Genomic DNA, 19,183 nt, shown 5'->3' with positions numbered 1-19,183 from the left:
AGTGATTACAGGGAGTCAGACAGACCTCAGTCCAAGTCAGAGGTCTCTCTGCTGTTTATTAGTTGTATGATCTAAGGCATAGTATTCTCTGAACCTTCATTTTCTCATCTTTACAACAGTGATCTCTTTGTATCGGGGAGGGTGGATTAAATGAGGTAATGTATAGAAAGCACTTAGCACAACCGCACTCAATCATTAGCTATTGAGATTATCAGCACTATCACCTGGACAAGCAGCGGGTGGGCCGCCCCTCTTGGCCAGGTCTTCTGTGCACACTGACGTTGTATGAAAGCTGTCCCCACGTCTCCCACACCCACCGACGCCAGGCGGCCGCGTCTGGGCCAGATAGGGATCACGCCTGTGGAGCGCACCTCCACACGGGCAGCCCTCGTCCAGGGCGCAGGGCACAGGGCACATGTCTACGGCCCAGTCCTGCAGACGGCTACCTAGAGACCCCAGTGCGCAGGTTAAGGCAACTTCACAACTGTCTTTCCGTTCCTTTCCCCTGCCGGACTCCGCGCTCTGATATATACAGGAGAGGCCCGCGAGGGGACAAGGCGACCTCACTGCAATGCTCCGAGCAGCGGCCGCAGGCAGCTGCGTGGAGGCTGTGGGTCGGCTGCGGGAAAGCGGGTCCCATGGGAGCCGCTAGGCGCAGCCCATTTCCCGAGCTCAGGTGGAGGTCGACGAGCACAGGTGCCCTGCAAGGCGCGGGCGTGGTAGCCGGGAGCCCGCTCCTCTCCAACTCCCCTGAGACTTAACCCTTTGACCAAGAGAGGTCGACGGCGGGCAGGGGTGAGAGAACTGCGCGAGGCGCAGGCCTGGGCACCCGCGGAAAGGGGGCAGGTTTCGGGGAAGAGCGGCGGGGCGCCGCACGTTTCCTGCAGCCGCCAGCATCAGCGTGTCAGGTGGTTGCCGGGCGGGTGTGAGCGCGCGCGCCAGGCAGAGGGGGCGCGCTCGCACAAAGTTTGTGCCTGCGGTGCGCCTCGGTCGGGCTCGCCGGGCTCGAGGGCCGGCGGCCGGGGCTACGAGGCCCGGGGGGAGAGAGCCGGCAGGCGGCGGCGGTGGCGGCGGGGGCGATGCGCCGCGCCCGGCCGCGCTAGGTGAGCCGGCTCCGGGAGCGCGGGCCGCGGCCATGGGCACCCTGGGCAAGGCGAGAGAGGCTCCGCGGTGAGTAGAGGCGGCCGTGGCCCTCGGGAGCGCCTGTGTCCTTTCTTGGGAAAGAGGCCCCTGCCCGCCGTCCCAACACCCCGAGGGAAGTTGAGGGCGGAGGGGGGCCGGGGTCGGCCGGAGTCCCGGGACACCAGCGCGACGGGCGGACGTGTCCAGAACGCCCGGCGCGCTGCGCCCGGGGTTTCGGGAAGGGAGCTGGGGCTGAGGGGCGGTGGAGGGGCGGTCGCGAGGCCAGAGCTCGTACGGTGAGATCTGCTAGGGCCGAAGCTCTTCGCGGAGCCGGCGCCCGCCGACCTCCTCCCCCACATCTCCCCGCCCGGCATCGGGACTCCCACTCGCGGACTTTCCGCACTGCCCGCACCTGCTGGGGCGCTGGGCTCCGGCTGCGCCACCTGGCGGCCCCTCCCGACCCTTCCCAGAACGGCCGAGGGAGCTTGCAGGGAGCCCGCAGAGGTGGCACCGCTCGGTCGCCCCTGCCCCACGAAAGTTTCCCGATCCATGGGTCAGCGAAACGTACCGCCTTCCGGATGGGAAGCTGCATTCCTCTCCCCCCCCCACTATGATTCTATAGAGGGTCTTGGATAACAGAAGTTGAAGAAAGAGGGACAGTGAGTGAAAGGGCTCTTGGCCAGGCAGCTTTGAGTTTGTAGCCAAAGGACCAGAACTGGGCAACTGCATGGACAACGGCCTGGCCTCGGCGTAGGGGCTGGACAAGTTGTGCACTTCACAACTCCATTCACGTCGACACTGATGGGACTGTGCCTTGCACCACCATACCCAGTAGCGGCAGGAAGCTTGCGATGCTGGTCTTCCCGTGCTTATAATCCAAAGAACGAAGGGTTCTTGGCCCTGTATGCACGCCCTGCCTCTCCCCATCCAGGCATCTCCTGAGGGTCCACCACTGTACTTTGCACTAGATTCAGGAGGAGGAGTTCAGTACATTAAATTCAGTATTATAAGGGAGAGAGGACGGGACTGGAAGGAATCCACACCAGAAGTCAAGAGAGTCACCTTCCACTGCAAAGAAAGTTGTGGAAGTTCCAGTTCCCTTGCTCCATTTCATCTCTTACTTTTCCAGGCTGGATTTCATAAAAAGCTCAGCCTGAAACTGACCTCCACTGAGATATGCCTGGAGAGGATTTCACCTAAACCAGTTTAGAGTTTTGACGGTCTCCTTCAGCAAACCTATGGGGCTTTGGTTACTTTTAGGCTTGGAAAACACCTTCAAGTTAATTTGTTTCTCTCGGGGTTTTTTTTTTTTTTTTCATTTACAAGAAAACATTTGGCTATTGGTTTTTTTAAAAAATATGCCTTTACAGACTCAGAGGCCATTCATTCTATGGATTGTTGAAACACCTTCGACCTGCCTATAATAAAGCATTTTATAAATCCTTGTCTACCCCCATTTCACCAGAAAAGGCAGAACGATTTCAGGATTTTTCACAAGGCAACCAGTTGAGAGAGTATACAGCAAGAAAGCCAGGTTTCCTAGTCTATCGTGCAAATAATCCCCATCTTCTTACAACTCTGAGGCTGTACTTTGGCTTTTAGTACTTTCTCTTCTCCCTGTTTTCTCATGCCCTAGCCCTCTGAGTCTCTGGGCTCCATACTTCCCAGATTGCTTTTGTCGCCCTTCCTTCCCTTGTACTATCCTATACTTTACCCTGATCCCTCCTAGTTCTGGTAAAAGCATCAACCTTCAAGAATCCACTTATGAAACAAAGTGGTTTCTCTTACCGGTGACACTAGGAAACTTTACCAGAATTAGAAAACAGGGCAGGATTAGGAGTCTCGAATGGTCACTGTCACCAACCAAGAAAGAAAATGGAATTTTCCTTGGATCTGTAGCCACCTCCCCTCCACCCCTAGCAGGAAGAGCTCTGTCTGTAGATAGAGCCTCCAGTTGCAGTTGCCTCTTCTCCAAGGTCTAGGGAGTATTGTGGAAGGCCTGAGAGAAGGAGACTTCTACAATGAATGACCTTATTTTTTTAAAATCTTTCCCCTACTCTGCCTTTGGTGGAGGTCTTAATGGTGACAAAGGCAGCAGCTGGGGCAGAAAGCCGAGTAATCCCAGCAGTGGCTATGTAGCCCCAGGTGTAGAGTTGTTAGTGCTTCCAGGAAGGGAAGGGCGCCCACCTGGGGTGCATGGCATGGGCCACAAGGGGCTGGCTTCTAGCCTGTCTCTGCAGTGGTGGCCAGGCACGTTGCTCTTCTGATTCTGGACCTCTCCACTGTAGAAGAGGGGTTTGGAAAATGACCATAAAGAGTCTGTCCAGCTCTAGGGACCTGAGGACAGTTCTGAGGGCCTGCAAAAGGAATATGGGCTGAGATTCGGGCTTTACATTACCAATTATGCTTTTGAAGGATTTTACTTTCATTTTAAATTGAATTGACCTTTTCAGCCTCTCTGTGATTGTCTACAGCTAATCCTGATATTGTGAAATGTGCAGAGTTCCATGCACAGTAAATATTTATTAAATGAATAAAACCAGAGAGGTGCTGGGTACAAATCTCAGGTTTATTATATATGAGTTTTATAACCTTGGCTGTGTCACTTACCCTTTTTTAGATTCAGTTTCAGCATCATGAGTTGGGGATAACATCCTTTTGGGCTGTAAGCCTCAAGACAGGGTCAATCCCCAGCACAGTACCTGCCATAGCATAGGTACTCAATTCATGTCACCATTATTATTTTGTTTTTAGAGACTGATCCAATTCTGGGGCTGTCACAGGGCCTGTTTGAAAATCCATTATGGCCAGAAACTTGAGTCCTGTACCACCGACTTGATCTTTCAGGAATTACTGCCTAGTGCCCAATAACCAATTGTTGATTCAATTTCACTGGACCTGCACCAGGTCAGAATAGAGCCGAGCGGCCACTGCAGACCAGCACCCTGGAGCTAGTTTGAAACAACCTGAAGGGCCAGGGTGCCCCTGCACAGGTCTAGCTGTGTACTGAGTGGCCCCATAGTTCAGTTATACACCGTCTCTTAGCAGGCTGGTTTCCCAAAACCCACATGTGCCTAGCATTTTATTTTGATCTAAGCACTTCTTCAGCCCCTTTGGTTGAGATTATATCCTGTCGGAGCAGCTTTCCCAGACACACTCCCTCAAACTGCCTCTTTCTCTTCTGGGAACACCATGCTTCTTACTCTTGACACTCATAGAACACTTATTTAACATTTATGTAGCTTTCTTTTCATTATCTCAGTCTGATTCCTCAGCTATATTTTTGTATTAAGGAACTTCTAGACGACCATTACGTAACAACAGCAACTAGTATGTAATGAGTATATAAAGTACCCTCACCTAGACTATCTCACTGTGGTGTTCTCTGGCCAATCACAATGCCTTACTCATAGAATAAACACTTAGAGATTAATTGATGCCATTATGCGTTTATCATAGATAGTGAGTAAAGTTACACTTCTGAGGTACTTTTTTTCCACAGTAGAGGAGAATTAACTAAATGCTCAAAAGAGTTACCAGCAACACTCATCACTATTAAACCATAAAAGATTATAGATACGGATCTGTGTGTGTATGTGTATTTTTTAATGGAGAGGACAATAAACTTCCCAAATCATTTTGCAGAATGACTTGTACTGATGAGGTCATGACCAGAGATAGAGCTGCGTGTGAGCAGATCAAAGTCCATTGGACTCTTAAGCCATTTCTAGATCCAAACTTGCCCTTTTACATTGAGTTCTGGAACAGCACTCTCACAGCTCTGCTTTCTGTTTTAATCAGGACCCAAGTAAGGATTTGAAAAAATGATGTTTAGTAACAAAAATGACTCATAATGGTTACCTATATTATCAACCATGAAAAACAAGATCTTAAAACCAACTAAGATTTGTAAGAAAGGCAGGACTCACTTAAAATCTAAACACCACCATCATCACCCCTCACCTCCTGCACTTGGGTCCTCAGTCTTTGACTTCTCCCCTAAGGTCCTTAACGATGATTCTGAGGCTGCCTGACCTTGTGTAGTATCTCAGGTACTGCTCAAGATTAATGAAGTTAGCCAAAGATGATCTGGAACTCCCGACCTCAGGTGATCCACCTGCCTCGGCCTCCCAAGGTGCTGGGATTACAGACGTGAGCCACCATGCCCGGCCAAAGTTAGCCAAAGAAACAAATGTAAACAATTTTTAAGATTCAAGTCAGTGGCTTAGTAGCTGAAAAAATATATATATTGCTGGGAGCTAAGGACTGCCAAGATAGTCTTGCCTCTGCCATTCCCCTTCAGGAACTGGGAGACAGTAGGACAGAGCAATCCTAGTGCCAGGATGAAGAGCCCTAGTTGCAACCCTGAAATCTCACCTTTGCTGGGGAGATGTCTCTTTAACAGCCAACCAGTCGTTTGGTGCATTTGCCAAGTGGGAGGGGTATGGCTTCTATCAGCCCAACTCCTGAGATTAATTGTCTTATCTCCATTCCCTTCCTCTCCAATCTGCCTTCAGAGCGTGGAGCTGCCAGTTTGTCCCCTCACTGCCTTCTCTCTTTCCCCAGGAAACCTTCCCATGGCTGCAGAGCTGCTCCTAAAGCAAGACTAGAGGCAAAGCCAGCCAACAGCCCCTTCCCCTCCCATCCCAGCTTGGCCCAGATCACCCAGTTCCGAATGATGGTGTCTGTGGGACATTTAGCCAAAGGAGCCAGCCTGGACGATCTCATTGACAGCTGCATTCAATCTTTTGGTAAGTTGGCTAACTGCCCACAGGCATAAAAATCACTCTATTACTTTGTTCTTCCTTTAAAAGTGCTTTACAGAACAGCAATCTAGATTGTATTTTGGCTTTAAAAATAGCTTTTGAGCCTTTGAAATGTTGGAGACAGTCTGCAGAGCCTATGGCACATGACTATGTGGGTGTAATAGGTCGTGATGAGAAGTGCAATTTTAAAGTGAGAAAAGTTAGGAGAGTTTGCATTTCCATTTTTCTTAGGATGGAGGTTTTTCTTGTGATGAAAAATATCATAAAATGATATTGTGCATCTGGTGCTTTGAGACTTTTCTGTCCTTGCCTTCTTGGGGCACAAAGACTGTTACATGAGCAAACTTTGTTATCAAACAGAAATTGGAATCATTTGGAGGAATAAAGTCCCAATAATTCCCCTTGCAATCTGGAGGGCAGATGTGGTGGGATAGGAAGGGACTGGGTAAAGCCAGGAGGTTTGTGACGAGAAGACATTGGTTAATAAAGGTTGCAATGCTGGGTCAAGGGGCTGAGAAATAAATGTGGACACACACATTTCAGATGCTGCACTCTGTCAGCACCTTTGCTCACCATGAGGGAGGCACAGCTTAGTGCAGCCGTCAAGCAATTATCTGAAAAGATTTTTTTAAATGTTATAAGCGTGGTGTATTTTTGGATTTTTATTTGTGAAATAGTGATTGAAAAGTACTAAATATTTCCTCCCAAAAAATGATTAAAATTGATGGATTTCAGTGAAATCATTGAATTCAAAGATTTCCAGCTTCCTCTTCCTCCTGTGGACTCCTTTTTGTATCCCTCCGTCTCCCATGGTGAAGCAGAGGAGCCTGTGTGGCACAGCTCAGACATACCAACCCCCGCCAGCCTACCCCAACCCTAGGAGGCTCCTGGGAATCTAAGAGAGGCTTAATCAGATCCTAGGCAGCTCAGGATCCATGAGATCTCAGAATGACGGACTAGTGGCTGTGTGTGTTAAGTGCTTGCTCAGACCTTATATGTATAGAATTGGGAAATACTTGACATGTTAGGGATATTCATTTAGAACAGTTTAGTACGGCATTGAACAGTTTCAGCTATTTCAACATTGGTTTAAAGTAATGGTTCTCAAACATTAGAGTGTCAGAATCACACATGGAGGCTGTTTTTTGTTTGTTTTTTTTTTTTTTTTTTTTTAGCACACATTGCTGGGCCCCATCCCCACAGTTTCTACTCCAGTAGGTCTGGGGTGGGGCACAAGAATTTGCATTTCTTACAAGTTCCCAGGCCATGCTGATGCATCTGACCCAAGAACCGCACTTTGTGAATCATTGCTTTAAAGTGCTGTTTGTTGTAGACCTTAACTTGGAAAAGAGGAAGAATTTTTAGTATTACTAGTTTAGCATTAAATTTTCATTAGATTTCTCTTTATTTTATACTTCAATCTTATTTCACACTTTAATATTTCAGTTAAGATGAATCTGGGAGCAGAACGAATGGCTTTCTATTTCAAAATAATGTCCTTAGAAAATATGCTGCGAGGAGATAAACTAGAGGACAGTGGAGACCGGGGAGGCGCGGCTGACGTGGGGCCATCGTTCGTCATGTACTCCACTCTCACTTCCTTCCCAAGCTGAATAAACTGCAAAGTTCCTTACACCATTTCAGCAGTCAGATTTACTCGGCTTTAGCAGGCCACCGTGACTATTTTCTGAATAAGGATTTTTCTTCTTTCTGTTTCACTATTGAAAAAAGAGGGACGAGAAACGTGTTTATCACACCACTTTCCTTCCTTCCATGCCTGTTGTGCAACTGCCGGCCGAGTTCAAGACTGTTTTTCTAATCTTCAAAGAATCGTGATATCAACCTGAAAAATACATGACTGATTCTGAAGTCCTTCCCCCCAAGTAACGAAGCCTAATTCAATCCCCTTAACAGACCCTCCAAAGGCAACGATGATTTATTGTGTTCTGGAATATGTTGAACTGAAAAAAGTGGCTTAAAATCCCAAAGCCGTAAAAGTCCCATTAAGTCTAACAGTCTTTTATCCATTGTCAAGCAGCATTGATTAAGCCCTTAATTGTATCTGACATGGTGCTAGGCAGTGCTCAAGAAGAATTACAGTGACCAAACTCTCCCTTCCATTAGAGCTTACAACACCTGAGAAACATACTGTTCAGGAAATATATATATATATATATATATATATATATACACACACACATATATATAAAGGACAAAGGACAGGGTGTGTATATATATATGTATATATATACACACACACACATATACAAAGGACAGGGTGATATATACCGAAGGTATGCAGGAAGAGTAAGTTTTTATACCATGTAGAGTTTGAGTAAGTGCACTTCATGGGTGAGGACACAGGTCAAGGAGAACAGCCACCATTTGTTTAAGTCCCTCACGGCCCAAGGGAATGCTGCAGGAAGTCAGTAAGGTAAGATCTCAGGGTTTTGTGTATTATGTACTGCAGAGTTTCTCATCACAGTACATGAAAGAGGCAAAAAAGAAAAGACGCTCTGTGTCTGGAAGGAACAGAAGCCAGCACCTTTTGTCTGTCTCTCTTCTTGCTCTTTGGTTATCAGTTGACCCATCTATGGGGCTGGGACATGGAAATTGGGCTACAGAGGAAATGGAGCGAGGAATCAGCAGCAGACTTTATGACAGAGAAAAGCCCATAGCAAGATATATGCCTGTGCTTCCGTAGGTCTCTTTAAGAGGTGATCTGACAGTAGAACAGAGTGAGGCTATGCTTCTCCTGAAGCTTACCTTACTGGTTAGTTTCTCAGGTTTGTACAGAAAAGTGGTGCTTTAGATTAAAGCAGTCTAGCTAGCTTTTTATTAATGAGTTTAGATGTCTTCTCATTTTAAACCCATGAAAAACTGCACAGAAGTGTGGAGGGGAAATTATTATCATTATTATTATTGGCACTCTTTTGCCTCAGACCCTAATTTCAGCTACTCCACCAAGCAACTTGAATAAAAGAGGGAAAGAAACTGTTTTAAAGAGAAAGACTGAATAATTGTTAATTTAGTTTCTACTGCCTCTCAACCTCACCTTCTTGCTTTCAGGAGGTTTGAATTGGCTACAGCTGTGCTGTCCAATGCACTAGCCACATGTGGCTATTTTTATATACATTTCAATTAAAGTTAAATATAAGATTTCATTTCTAAGCCTCACCAACCATAGGTGAAGTGTGCAATAGCCACAAATGGCACCTACTGTTGGACAGAGGAGAGAACATTTCCATTGTTGCAAAAAAGTCAGTTGGACAATGCTGGAGAGGGTAGATAGTTGTCTCAGAGGAAAAAAGAATAGATTTTCTGCAAACTGTGGGATTTGCATTTTGCTAGTATTTCTAGATACGAGTCTGAATATTGCTTAAAGCATTGTGGGCATTCAGAAGTCTCACTGATGGCTATCTCTTTAGCATTATTAACCATTAATTACCACCCACACTGTTCTCAGAAGAAGGACTTATATTGCTTTTAAGGGCAGTGGCCAGTACGTATAAATTAAGAGCACTTTCGAAGGCCTCTAGCAAGCCTCTCAGTGTCACATACAAGGTTACAGATCTGTGACTAGAAACTTACGGCCTTGAGTCATAGTTCATTGCTTTAACCATGAAACAACCCACTCCCGCCTTCTGTTCTAACCAGAGGTCATGCTTTACATTCTCAGCATATTATTGCTAGTTAATTCTCTCTTCAGCTGAACATAATAAGGCGAATCATCACAACCTGGTTACACTTATGTCAAATATATGTGAATCACACCATCTGTTTCAGAGGTAGAAAAGACCTATGAGATCATCTGGGCTTTTAATTTTTTTCCTTTTACAAGAGGGCCGCCAGCATTTGGGGCCAAATGGAAGGCTTCAAATGTCTGAATTCACAAAGCTCTTTCCTTGTCTCCCTCTCAGTGCAAGACAACTTCTGACAGCATCGGAAAGAAAACTGCACACCTGCCTCAGAAAGGGCCCCCCTGACACACACACACAACAACCCACCCCAGCAAGCAGACCTCCTACTCCCAGTGAGACGTGGGAAGAAACTCCATGTTTCATCTTACCTGTTAGTGTGAAGGGAAATGCTTCCTAATATCTTCTATTTATGGACTGTCTTATTTTTTCGTAGAGTTCCATTTGTATTGATTTTCTTTTACACTGAGAACAGCTCTGAAATAGGCAGGTCAGATATTACTCTCTCCATTGAACAAACAGGAAAATAAACCTTTAAGAATTGAAAGAATTTGGCTTGTGCCCCCAGTCTCAAGAGAGGATGTGCTGCTCCCGTTCTCCTTCCCCTACCTCTGGCAGCCACTTGCAACCTGGGTTGGGGCAAGCCTGGGTCTCTCTCCTAAGACAGCCCTTCCTACGCTCAGGGGAGACCTGCATGCCACATAGGACAGGCCTGCACCCAGTGCCCACCCTTCTGCAGTCCTGGTGTCTCCCCAGTTAGAAGTGAAACTCCATTCACTGTAAGAAATGTTGATTGGACCCCATCTACATACCAGGTGTCTGCCTGATATTCTCTATTGAGCAAAGTGTGAATCAGTGAATTCCTGTGTGAATTGTACTAATGCTATCCAAAGACCTTCCAAACTAGAAATACCCCAAAACTAATAGGTATGTTTTCTCCACCATGGAGCAGTTGGATATTGAAAGCACTTTATAGGCCTCAGCTTATTGAAAGTAAAACATTCCATCTGTTTTTAAAATGGGAGCCACAAAAGGCAAACACACACTCAGGGCCATAGCCCTCTCCGTAACAAAGGAAAGATTAGGTATTTCTTACCACTCTGCAACTTGGTCTGTGCACCAAAGCAAGGTGCCCAGAGGGCAACAGGAGCATAAGACCAGAAGCCAAGGGCCATGACATCATTGGGGATGTAGACCTAGTAACAGGCAACACCAAAGAACAAAGTCAGTTGTAGTGTCAGGAAGGGGCCGAAGCCTTAGCCACTGTTGATGGCAGGCCCTGTGTGAAGAACACAGCTCTCCCAGAAGCCTCCTCAGTGGAACCCCCCAGTCACTGGTAGTCGTGGCTACAAGATTTCACGTGTAAAGGATGGTCCTTGGGGGCACTTGCATCCTGAGGCTTCTAGTCATCAGAGCAGCTCCCAGGCTGCTCTTAGCCCTCTAGAATGAATTAGCATTATTATAAGACTGGACACTATTTATTCCAAGGAGGACTTTGCTGCATCTTTGATGAGCAGGCATCCCCAGTTACCCATGCTGGTCTGCCCTCTCATGAGCATGGGTTTCTGTGACTGCCAGGCCTGAGAAAGGAGGAGATGGGAAATCCCCTTCATTCATATCTGTGCTCTCTTGCTTGGCGGTGTAGAGAATAGAGGCAATGCTTATGCGTAAGTTAGACAGTGTCTCAGGAATTCTGAGCAGTTCGATTCAGTAAAGCCATCCAGAGAGGTGAGTTTTACTGCTGAGAGAGCTGGAGACAGACAGACAGTGGACGGACAGTAGTTTAACACTTACTGTGGACTCTGTAGGGTCCTGAGCCTTTACCTAACTTGACCCAATTAATCCTCCCAACAACCCTATTAGGTGGTTGTTATTTTGCTCCTTTAACTAATAGAGAATTGTGGCTCAGGGAAGTTAAATGACCTGTGGAAAGTAGTTCAGCTCATTAGTGAGAGAGCTGCTGAGATGTGAACTCTGGTCAGTCTTCCCCTGAGGTTCACGTTCTTTCTGCTATTCCAGAGATTCTCCAACTTTGGCATGAGGAATAATCAGGGAGTGCGTTGAACATTCAAATTCCTCACAGTCAACCCCAGAGATTGCCATTCAGCCAGCAGTCACTGGTTTTGATGGAGGTGACCCGTGAATGGATGTTGAGAAATACTGTCATATAGCACACTTGCTTCCTGAACATCCCAGATCATTTTTCTCAGGCATCCTAGGAAAACCTGAAGGGCACAAATCTTCAGGGAAGCAATAGAGCATATAGGTTTTTTAGCTATGTGAACTAGAAAAGCACATGGTGAAGCCAGCCTCTTGGAGATCTCTAAAGCAATCCAGCCAGATCGAATGAGATCCCTGCCTAAGAGCAGGTGTGAAACCCTGGGAGCACTTCTATCAGATTTTCCTGCATTCCTGTCTCTTCTCAACTGCAGTAAGCCCCCTACGAAACGTACAGCCTGTCTGTCTGTTGGCTACGTAAATAGAATGTGGATGTCTGTTACAATTACCGTTTGATTCTTGCATTCAAAGGCCATATTCCTAGTGTACATTTCCACCTTTATTCAACACTCCAGTTTCCTATGGTGCTGGGAGGGTCTACTCCCTAACTCATGCCCATCCCCATGGGTCAGAGGACTACAGTAGTGGCTTAGCTGGGGAAGAATTGGGGAGTGCTTCTCCTGAGTACTTACCCAAAAGAACTACTTTGGCAACAGATTATGTAAGGCAATATGTTGACCTGAAGTTTATGAAGTCTGTGATGAAAACACATTGGAAAACTGTGTGAAAGCAAAAACAGTCTTTTCAGTAATTGACAGAAACAGCTGTGTTGGACCCTGAGACCCCTGGAGAAGGTCATCTACAGTTCAGGCCCCAGCCGCAGCCCACCTCCTGATGTTAGAACTTGCCCACTCCTGCCCGGAACAATTACAGCTGCTGTGTCTCGTTCTGGAGTTACAGTGAGCTTTGGCTGCAACCTAGTTGGGGTTGCCCTAGAGTGGCTGGAAGGAAAAGAACAGGGAAAGAGTGAGAATGTAAGCAGGGCCAGCTTCCTGGGCATGCCACCTCTGAAGGCCCACAGGTTCCCATGCTTGGTTTAATGCTGTCACAGTCTTGACATTTTTAATAATTTTTGAATAAGGGACTATCATTTTTAATTGCACTGGGTCCCACCAACTATGTAGTCAGAGGTCTGTGTAAGAGCCACAAGACCAGAAGGCAAAAATAATTTGCCATGTGTTGAAGACACATAGAACGATGTGGATTTATGTCTTAATTTTTTTCTTCATAGATGCAATTGTGAAACAAAAATTATTTCATTATCTCCTAGCAGTGGTGTGCTTGGCTGGCTCATACCAGCTCACAAGAGCAGATTGTTAAATTTTCAGGAATTTTGCAAGCTAGTTGTTAAATACAGCCATGATTGAAAATTAAGTTATATACGCTTACAATTAAATTATATTAAAAACAAAGATAAGAAATACTGAAAACTCACCACTTCCTAATTCATATTATCTTTGCTTTTGAGGTTATGTCTGTTATGTCTACCTGGTACAAATGCTATATAATGGTATGCTAGCATTCATCTTTTCCCAGCTCCGTGTTCAGTGAAGTCATGTTAGTAGCTTGTTAGTAGTCTGTTGGGAGTATTTACACCGTGGAAATCAACAAACATCACTAATCAGGGCTTACTTTTCAATCCCTCCCCTGGAGAGCCCATTGTTAAACATTTACCAGCACACCACTGTCTCCCAGATACAGAGGGTGCTTACATAACAAAATGTTGAGGTGGGAAGGGACCCCAAAAGCTGGGATTTCTATTTTTTATCTCTTAATTAAGAGAAAGTAATAATTCTGCTATTATTTTGCTTTCATCTATGTTTTTTATAAAACAACCTCTCCATGTGTTCTTCAAAGGAAAGGAAAAATGGACCTTAGAGATAAGGAAATCATGTATCAGTGCGGTTGAGAAGTTTTCTTAAAGAAGTGACAATGGAACATGAAAACAGCATGAGAGATTCTCATTCTGAAGTCAAAGTTATTTTGTGTTTTTATTGTTTTAATTCACCTCTAAAATATCTCTAAGATTAACCAACCTTGTTTCTGATCAACCCTCAATTTTGTGAACTTTTGTTCTTCATGTATTATATGCTATCTCTATTTTGATTTCTGATTCCATCTGCTTAATCATTTGCCTTCATTACCCACTGCATAGTAACAGGCACTATTGGTGTATATAACCAAGCTTTTCTTGAGTATGTTTTCATAAGTTTGTTTGCCTACTGTATTTCCAGTTTTATGAACGGTCTGTTCATATCCTTTGCCTATTTATCACTTGCTGCTTAATGCTTTTATTATTAGAGGCGTGCAAAAGCTTTTTATATAAAAAGCTGTTAACTCTTTGAATATCATTTACTGTAGGCATTTTTTTTCCTATTCTCATTTTCATTTCTATGTTGGTTTTGATATTGTCATGTAAAGAAACTTTGTATTTTTATGTGTTTAAATTTGCCCATTTCTATTTAGCTTTTTAAAATTCTAAACCTTAAAAAAATCCCTATTCCAAAGATTTAATTAATAGTCCATTGTCATTTTAATCACAGTTTTACTTAATCCAGTGTCTAATTCCATATCATACATTGTCATGGATGATCAATACAAGCTTGTCAATAAGTTATTGCTGGCGAAAAAGAAGCCTTCAGTTTTGTTTCTGAGATTGTCTTTTCCTTAAAACCACAGCGCTTGGACCGGTCACTTTGTAACTCAGAGCCTCCGTTTCTCGCTGTGATATCATTGAAATGATTTCTGAGACTTAAAGTGTCTGGAAGAAGGTGTAATGGGGCGTCTCCATCATGATATTAAACTTGAAGAAAGTCCTTCAGGAATTTGCATATTTTAAGAATGTGCTTTTGGATGTATTTGAAGAGTCAATATTCTTAGGATAGAGTCTTAGAAACCCAACAAATTTTTCACAAATTTTTCTAACTCAGTCTTTAAAAATTATTAATATAGACTGTTTCTTGTTCTTACGTAGACTTTGTGGTAAGATACACATAACATAAGATCAACCACTAGCATAGACTTTTAAAATACTATTTTAGTGATAGCTAACTTTCGAGCATTTACTATGAATACCACAGTGTTTATGTTAATATTTTACATATGTAGTCTCATTTAGTTCCCATTATTTTGTAAGTTCTTGTATTTACAAAGATCTAACCGTCCCTCAGCCTTTATACTTACTTTATAAATGTTAATAACTTTTAAGATTATTCATGTTCACCATAGAGAGCGTAGAAAATACAGACTGGCAAAAAGAAGAAAATTACCGTCACTCATTTTACCATCAAGAGCAAGATAAGCACTATCAACTTTCTTGGGTGTGCCTTTCTTGATTCTCTTCTATGGATATTTACGTGTATTATAATCACAGTAACTTTTTGGTAATAAACTCACTATAACTTTTTGCTTCCCATAATTTATATCTTAAACAATTTTGATCTTGAAATCAATATTATTATTTATAAAGAGGTATGCTAGCACACAAGGTTGCTCTTCTATTTTGAAATTGATTTTTTAAAAATAATTCTGCTTAGTCCCTTCAAATATAGGACATAAAAGTGAAGGTTGCTTGGCAACTGAAATGATGGTAATGAGGAATTAAAGACATTACAAGAAAAGAAGAGTACTCAGTTCTTTTCAATGCTGCATGCTAATTTCAGTAACTATGGCTGATTACAGTTGTAATAAATGAAGGAAACATAAAACGTCCATTAAAAATTCTTCATGTGAACTTTTTTTTATTTTGTATTACAGTGAAAGTGAGATGGGGTTTGTTGAAGAGAAACTTTATTTTCAGAAACAAGAAAAGATCTTTTGTCTGTATTAACTTTTTTTCTTTTCCTTTTTTTCTTTCTTTTTTTTTTTTTGGTGACAGAGTCTCACCCAGGCTGGAGTATGGTGGTGTGATCTTGGCTCACTGCAACCTCCGCCTCCTGGGTTCAAGCGATTCTCGTGCCTCAGCCTCCCGAGCAGCTGGATGTGCACCACCAGAGCCAGCTAATTTTTCCATTTTTAGTAGAGATGGGGTTTCACCATGTTGTCCAGGCTGGCCTTGAACTCCTGAGCTCAAGAGGTCCACCTGCCTCACCCTCTCAAAGGGCTGGGATTACAGGCATGAGCCACTGTGCCCAGCCTATTAACTTTCTAAGGGAATATTAAGAAGTTAGCAACTGGATGAGATACATAGCAGAAACAAAGATTTGGTACATCTGTGATTCTTCAGCAGCACAGAAGGGATGGTGGGCAGTGGTGTGAAGGAAGCCATGTTGTCTACTTTGTTTTTTTTTCCCCAAAAGAGTAGTCAAGGGCCCTGGAGAGATTGCTAAGGTTCTTACTAGAGGCTTCAAGCAGAAGATGCTGCCTAGGATGGAGATGTACTTACAAGGACACCAGTGATTCATTGAAATGCACAAAGGGAGTAGAGACTAGAGGGGGAAGAGGGAAGCAGAGGGGAAGAGGGAAGCAGAGGAGAAGAGGGAAGCAGGGATTGCCGGTTTTGTAACAAAGAATGCAGTCACCAGAAAAGTAAGGCAGTTGGGGATGAAGCCATCCAAGAACTTATCAAAGGTATGTCTTTGCCAGAAAGTGAGGATTTCTAATTGGAGGAGCAAATGGAGCTATGTCTGTCTCCTCTTCACTGATCTATCTGAATCATGGTATAGGACTTGGTTCTGTAATCTTGTGAACAGCCTCATTTTAAGGGGGAACCCACAATATTCAGGAAGCCAAGAAATGTCCGTGTTAATCATCTATGAGTCTATCTTGCTGGAATATAGTTATAGACTATAGAACATTCTTAAATCTGATGAGCAATTAATCATTGGTTAATTTTGGGTTCACTTATTAAATGCCAAATGCATAGGGGATTTTTCACACTCTCTGCCCTTCCTCCTTCCCAGTCATGAGCACCACAATTGGATTCCATATTTACTTCATCCAAACCTACCTTGGTGGGTTCACCATTTACCTCCAGTCCTGGGGAGTTCAGGCCAGACTGTGAGTTACTGCCATTTCTGAGGGGCTGCTTCCCAGATGAGAGCCATAGGACCCTCGCCTCTGGCCACTGGACTCAGTCTTCATTTATTGCCGAGGATGAGCACTGGGCCTCAGGAATGGATGCTGGGGTCTACCTGACTGTTTGGCCTTACTTTAATCCCTAAAGGAAAAGCTCCCTACATTTATTGCGTCTGTGGTCCCCCCACCCTCTCTGTCCCCAGTGCTTAAGTGTCTCATTACCTTGTCAGCAACTACCAGTGTCTACCTGAGATGGACTAAGCTTCGTTTAACTGAGAAAGTGCACCCTTAAAATTGCAAGGAGAAATGATGGAGGAGGACCCTCTGGATTAAAAGAGACTTAAAAGACATTTCAACCAGTCATAGTATGCGAACCTTTTTTCTAAAAATTATGTGTGTGTACACATACACACTCATAGGAGTATAGATGGATCCAAATCTGCTGTATGCTGATTGTTGTTGCAGCTGGCTGAGTGCATGGAGGTCCCTTACGTTGTTTTGCTCACTATGGTATATATGCTTATAATTTTCCATAATCTTTTTTTGAGACAGGGTCTTGCTGTGTCACCCAGGATGGAGTACAGTGGTGCCATCTTGGCTCACTGCAGTCTCTGCCTCCCCAGCTCAAGTGATCCTTTCACCTCAGCCTTCTAAGTAGCTGGGTCTATAAGCATGTGCCACCATGTCTGGCTAATTTGTGTGTGTATGTGTATTTTTTTGTAGAGACAGGGTCTCACCATGTTGCTCAGGCTGGCCCCAAACTCCTGGGCTCAAATGATCTGCTCACCTCAGCCTTCCAAAGTATTAGGATTACAGGCATGAGCCACTGCACCCCACCTCTAATAATATATTAAAATTAAAAGTGTCCTCAAACCTAGGAAAAATAGATGATTTAGGATTACAAAACATTTAAACGGATTTTAGGAAATTTCTCTCAATTTTCTTAGGTCGCAAAATAGAGTGGCTGTGCCTATTTTAAAGAAGGGAGAGGAAAATAAAGAATGAAAATGGTTACTTTGGTTACACATCATGAAAATAATTCACCCGTGTCATGTACTTGACATCTCATGTCACAGCCCATTCCCCAGTCAGCACTGAGATGCTCAATTCCTGGGTATCCAAAAAGACCAAAAAAAAAAAAAAAAAAAAAAAACCTGGAAACTTGTAATCTTTAATGCTACTGTCAGAGGTGGGAGTTGGAGTTGAGTAAGTAAGAGAATGTGATACTCTCCTCCACACCCCATCTCTCTCTCACACACACACACAGTTTTGAGCAGGGAAATGCTGTGACTGTGGCACAACTGATTTCAGCAAGCGGTGAAAAGATTATGGAGGCCACATCGCATGGCAGTCTTTGGAATCTAAAGCTGAGTCTGCCATTTAACACATGTGGGGATTGTTTGCCCATTTTTAAAATGGAGAATAATGGTAAAAAAATTTTAAAGGCGGTTTTACTTTCGGTGAAAATTTAACAAGTTTGTCTTAGTTTGAGTTTTCCCAGGAGCAGATCCTGAGACAAGGATTTTTAAGTACAAATAGTTTACTTTGGAAGGTGGTCCTAGGAAAAAGTGGTAGGGGAGTAGGGAAGGCAGCTCTTGGAGGGTGCATTACCGAGTTACAACTCTGGGAGTCAGAGTAGGAGGCTCTTTTCAGACCTATCTTATCCAAGGGAAAGGAGCTGGAGCATTGATGTACCAAGTCCCATCGGTCATTGGTTGAGGGCTGCTTTTAAGAGGGTGTTAAGTTTCCAGCACATTTGGCCTGCCCTGCACACAGGTGGGGGTGTGAAGGGCTTACAGAAACCTCTCAGGCTGGTGGAAGTTGAGTTGGCATGCATTACAATGGTAAGGTCTGAGAGTATGTGTGTGGGAACTTACAGGCTCTGCTACAAAGTCAAAAAGTAAATGTTAGATGGGCAAATATAGGCTACATGAAAATCCAGATAAACAGTTTCAAAGTTAGTTTATAGTCATACTCAAAGTGTATACACATAGATATGAGTATTGAAGGATGTCCTTCTGTAGGTGAACCATTTATGAGTGGCTGTGGACATTTTCATCAGATTTAAACACAATCTATGTTTTTGGTTAGACACACTGTGGGAAATAGTATAATTAGTCAGAATTCAGGATATGAATAACATAGCACAAAGAACTTAGACAAACAGGACTTCAATAAAAATAAATGTAAAGTCTTGCACTTAAGTTTAAAAATGGTGCTTCCTATATGTTCTGGATGGGGGGAAACTGTATTAATTGTAGTTCTTATGAACAATACCAAGAGATTTTAGTAGATTATAAATTCAACATGAGTCAGTAGTGTCATGTGTCTTCCCCACAATATTAACTTTCCAAAAGTTAAAATAATTAGAGATTGCATCAACAGAAATAGCCTTTCCATGTTAAGGGAGTAATGCCTCCATTCTATTCTGAGGTCCAGTGCTAATGCTGACACATAGTAACTTTATTCCCTTAGCAAGTGTCTTAATGTTTCTGAGACTCAGTTTCTATCAACCTGAAAGTT

General features: G+C 43.9%; 1 protein-coding gene across 6 annotated transcripts in view; it reads left to right on the top strand.

Annotated features, from left to right (window-relative positions):
* Nucleotides 1-953: 953 nt before the first annotated feature.
* Nucleotides 954-19,183, top strand: part of RASGRP1 (RAS guanyl releasing protein 1) — a 78,076-nt gene continuing 59,846 nt past the window's right edge. For 3 of the 6 annotated variants that reach the window (XM_055278656.2, XM_055278653.2, XM_055278651.2), the window contains exons 1-2: nt 954-1,170; nt 5,689-5,873. In XM_055278656.2, coding sequence (XP_055134631.1) covers nt 1,136-1,170; nt 5,689-5,873 — 220 coding nt within the window. In that variant the 5' untranslated portion in view covers nt 954-1,135. Of the gene's footprint in view, nt 1,171-5,688; nt 5,874-19,183 lie in introns of those variants that run through there. The other 3 variants (XM_063640280.1, XM_055278652.2, XM_063640282.1) reach the window with 2 other exon arrangements.

The sequence above is a fragment of the Symphalangus syndactylus genome, chromosome 5 (assembly GCF_028878055.3).
Source record: "Symphalangus syndactylus isolate Jambi chromosome 5, NHGRI_mSymSyn1-v2.1_pri, whole genome shotgun sequence".
NCBI classification, from domain to species: domain Eukaryota; kingdom Metazoa; phylum Chordata; class Mammalia; order Primates; family Hylobatidae; genus Symphalangus; species Symphalangus syndactylus.
Note: the sequence above shows the minus strand (reverse complement) of the source record. Positions and strands in the feature narration are given on the sequence as shown.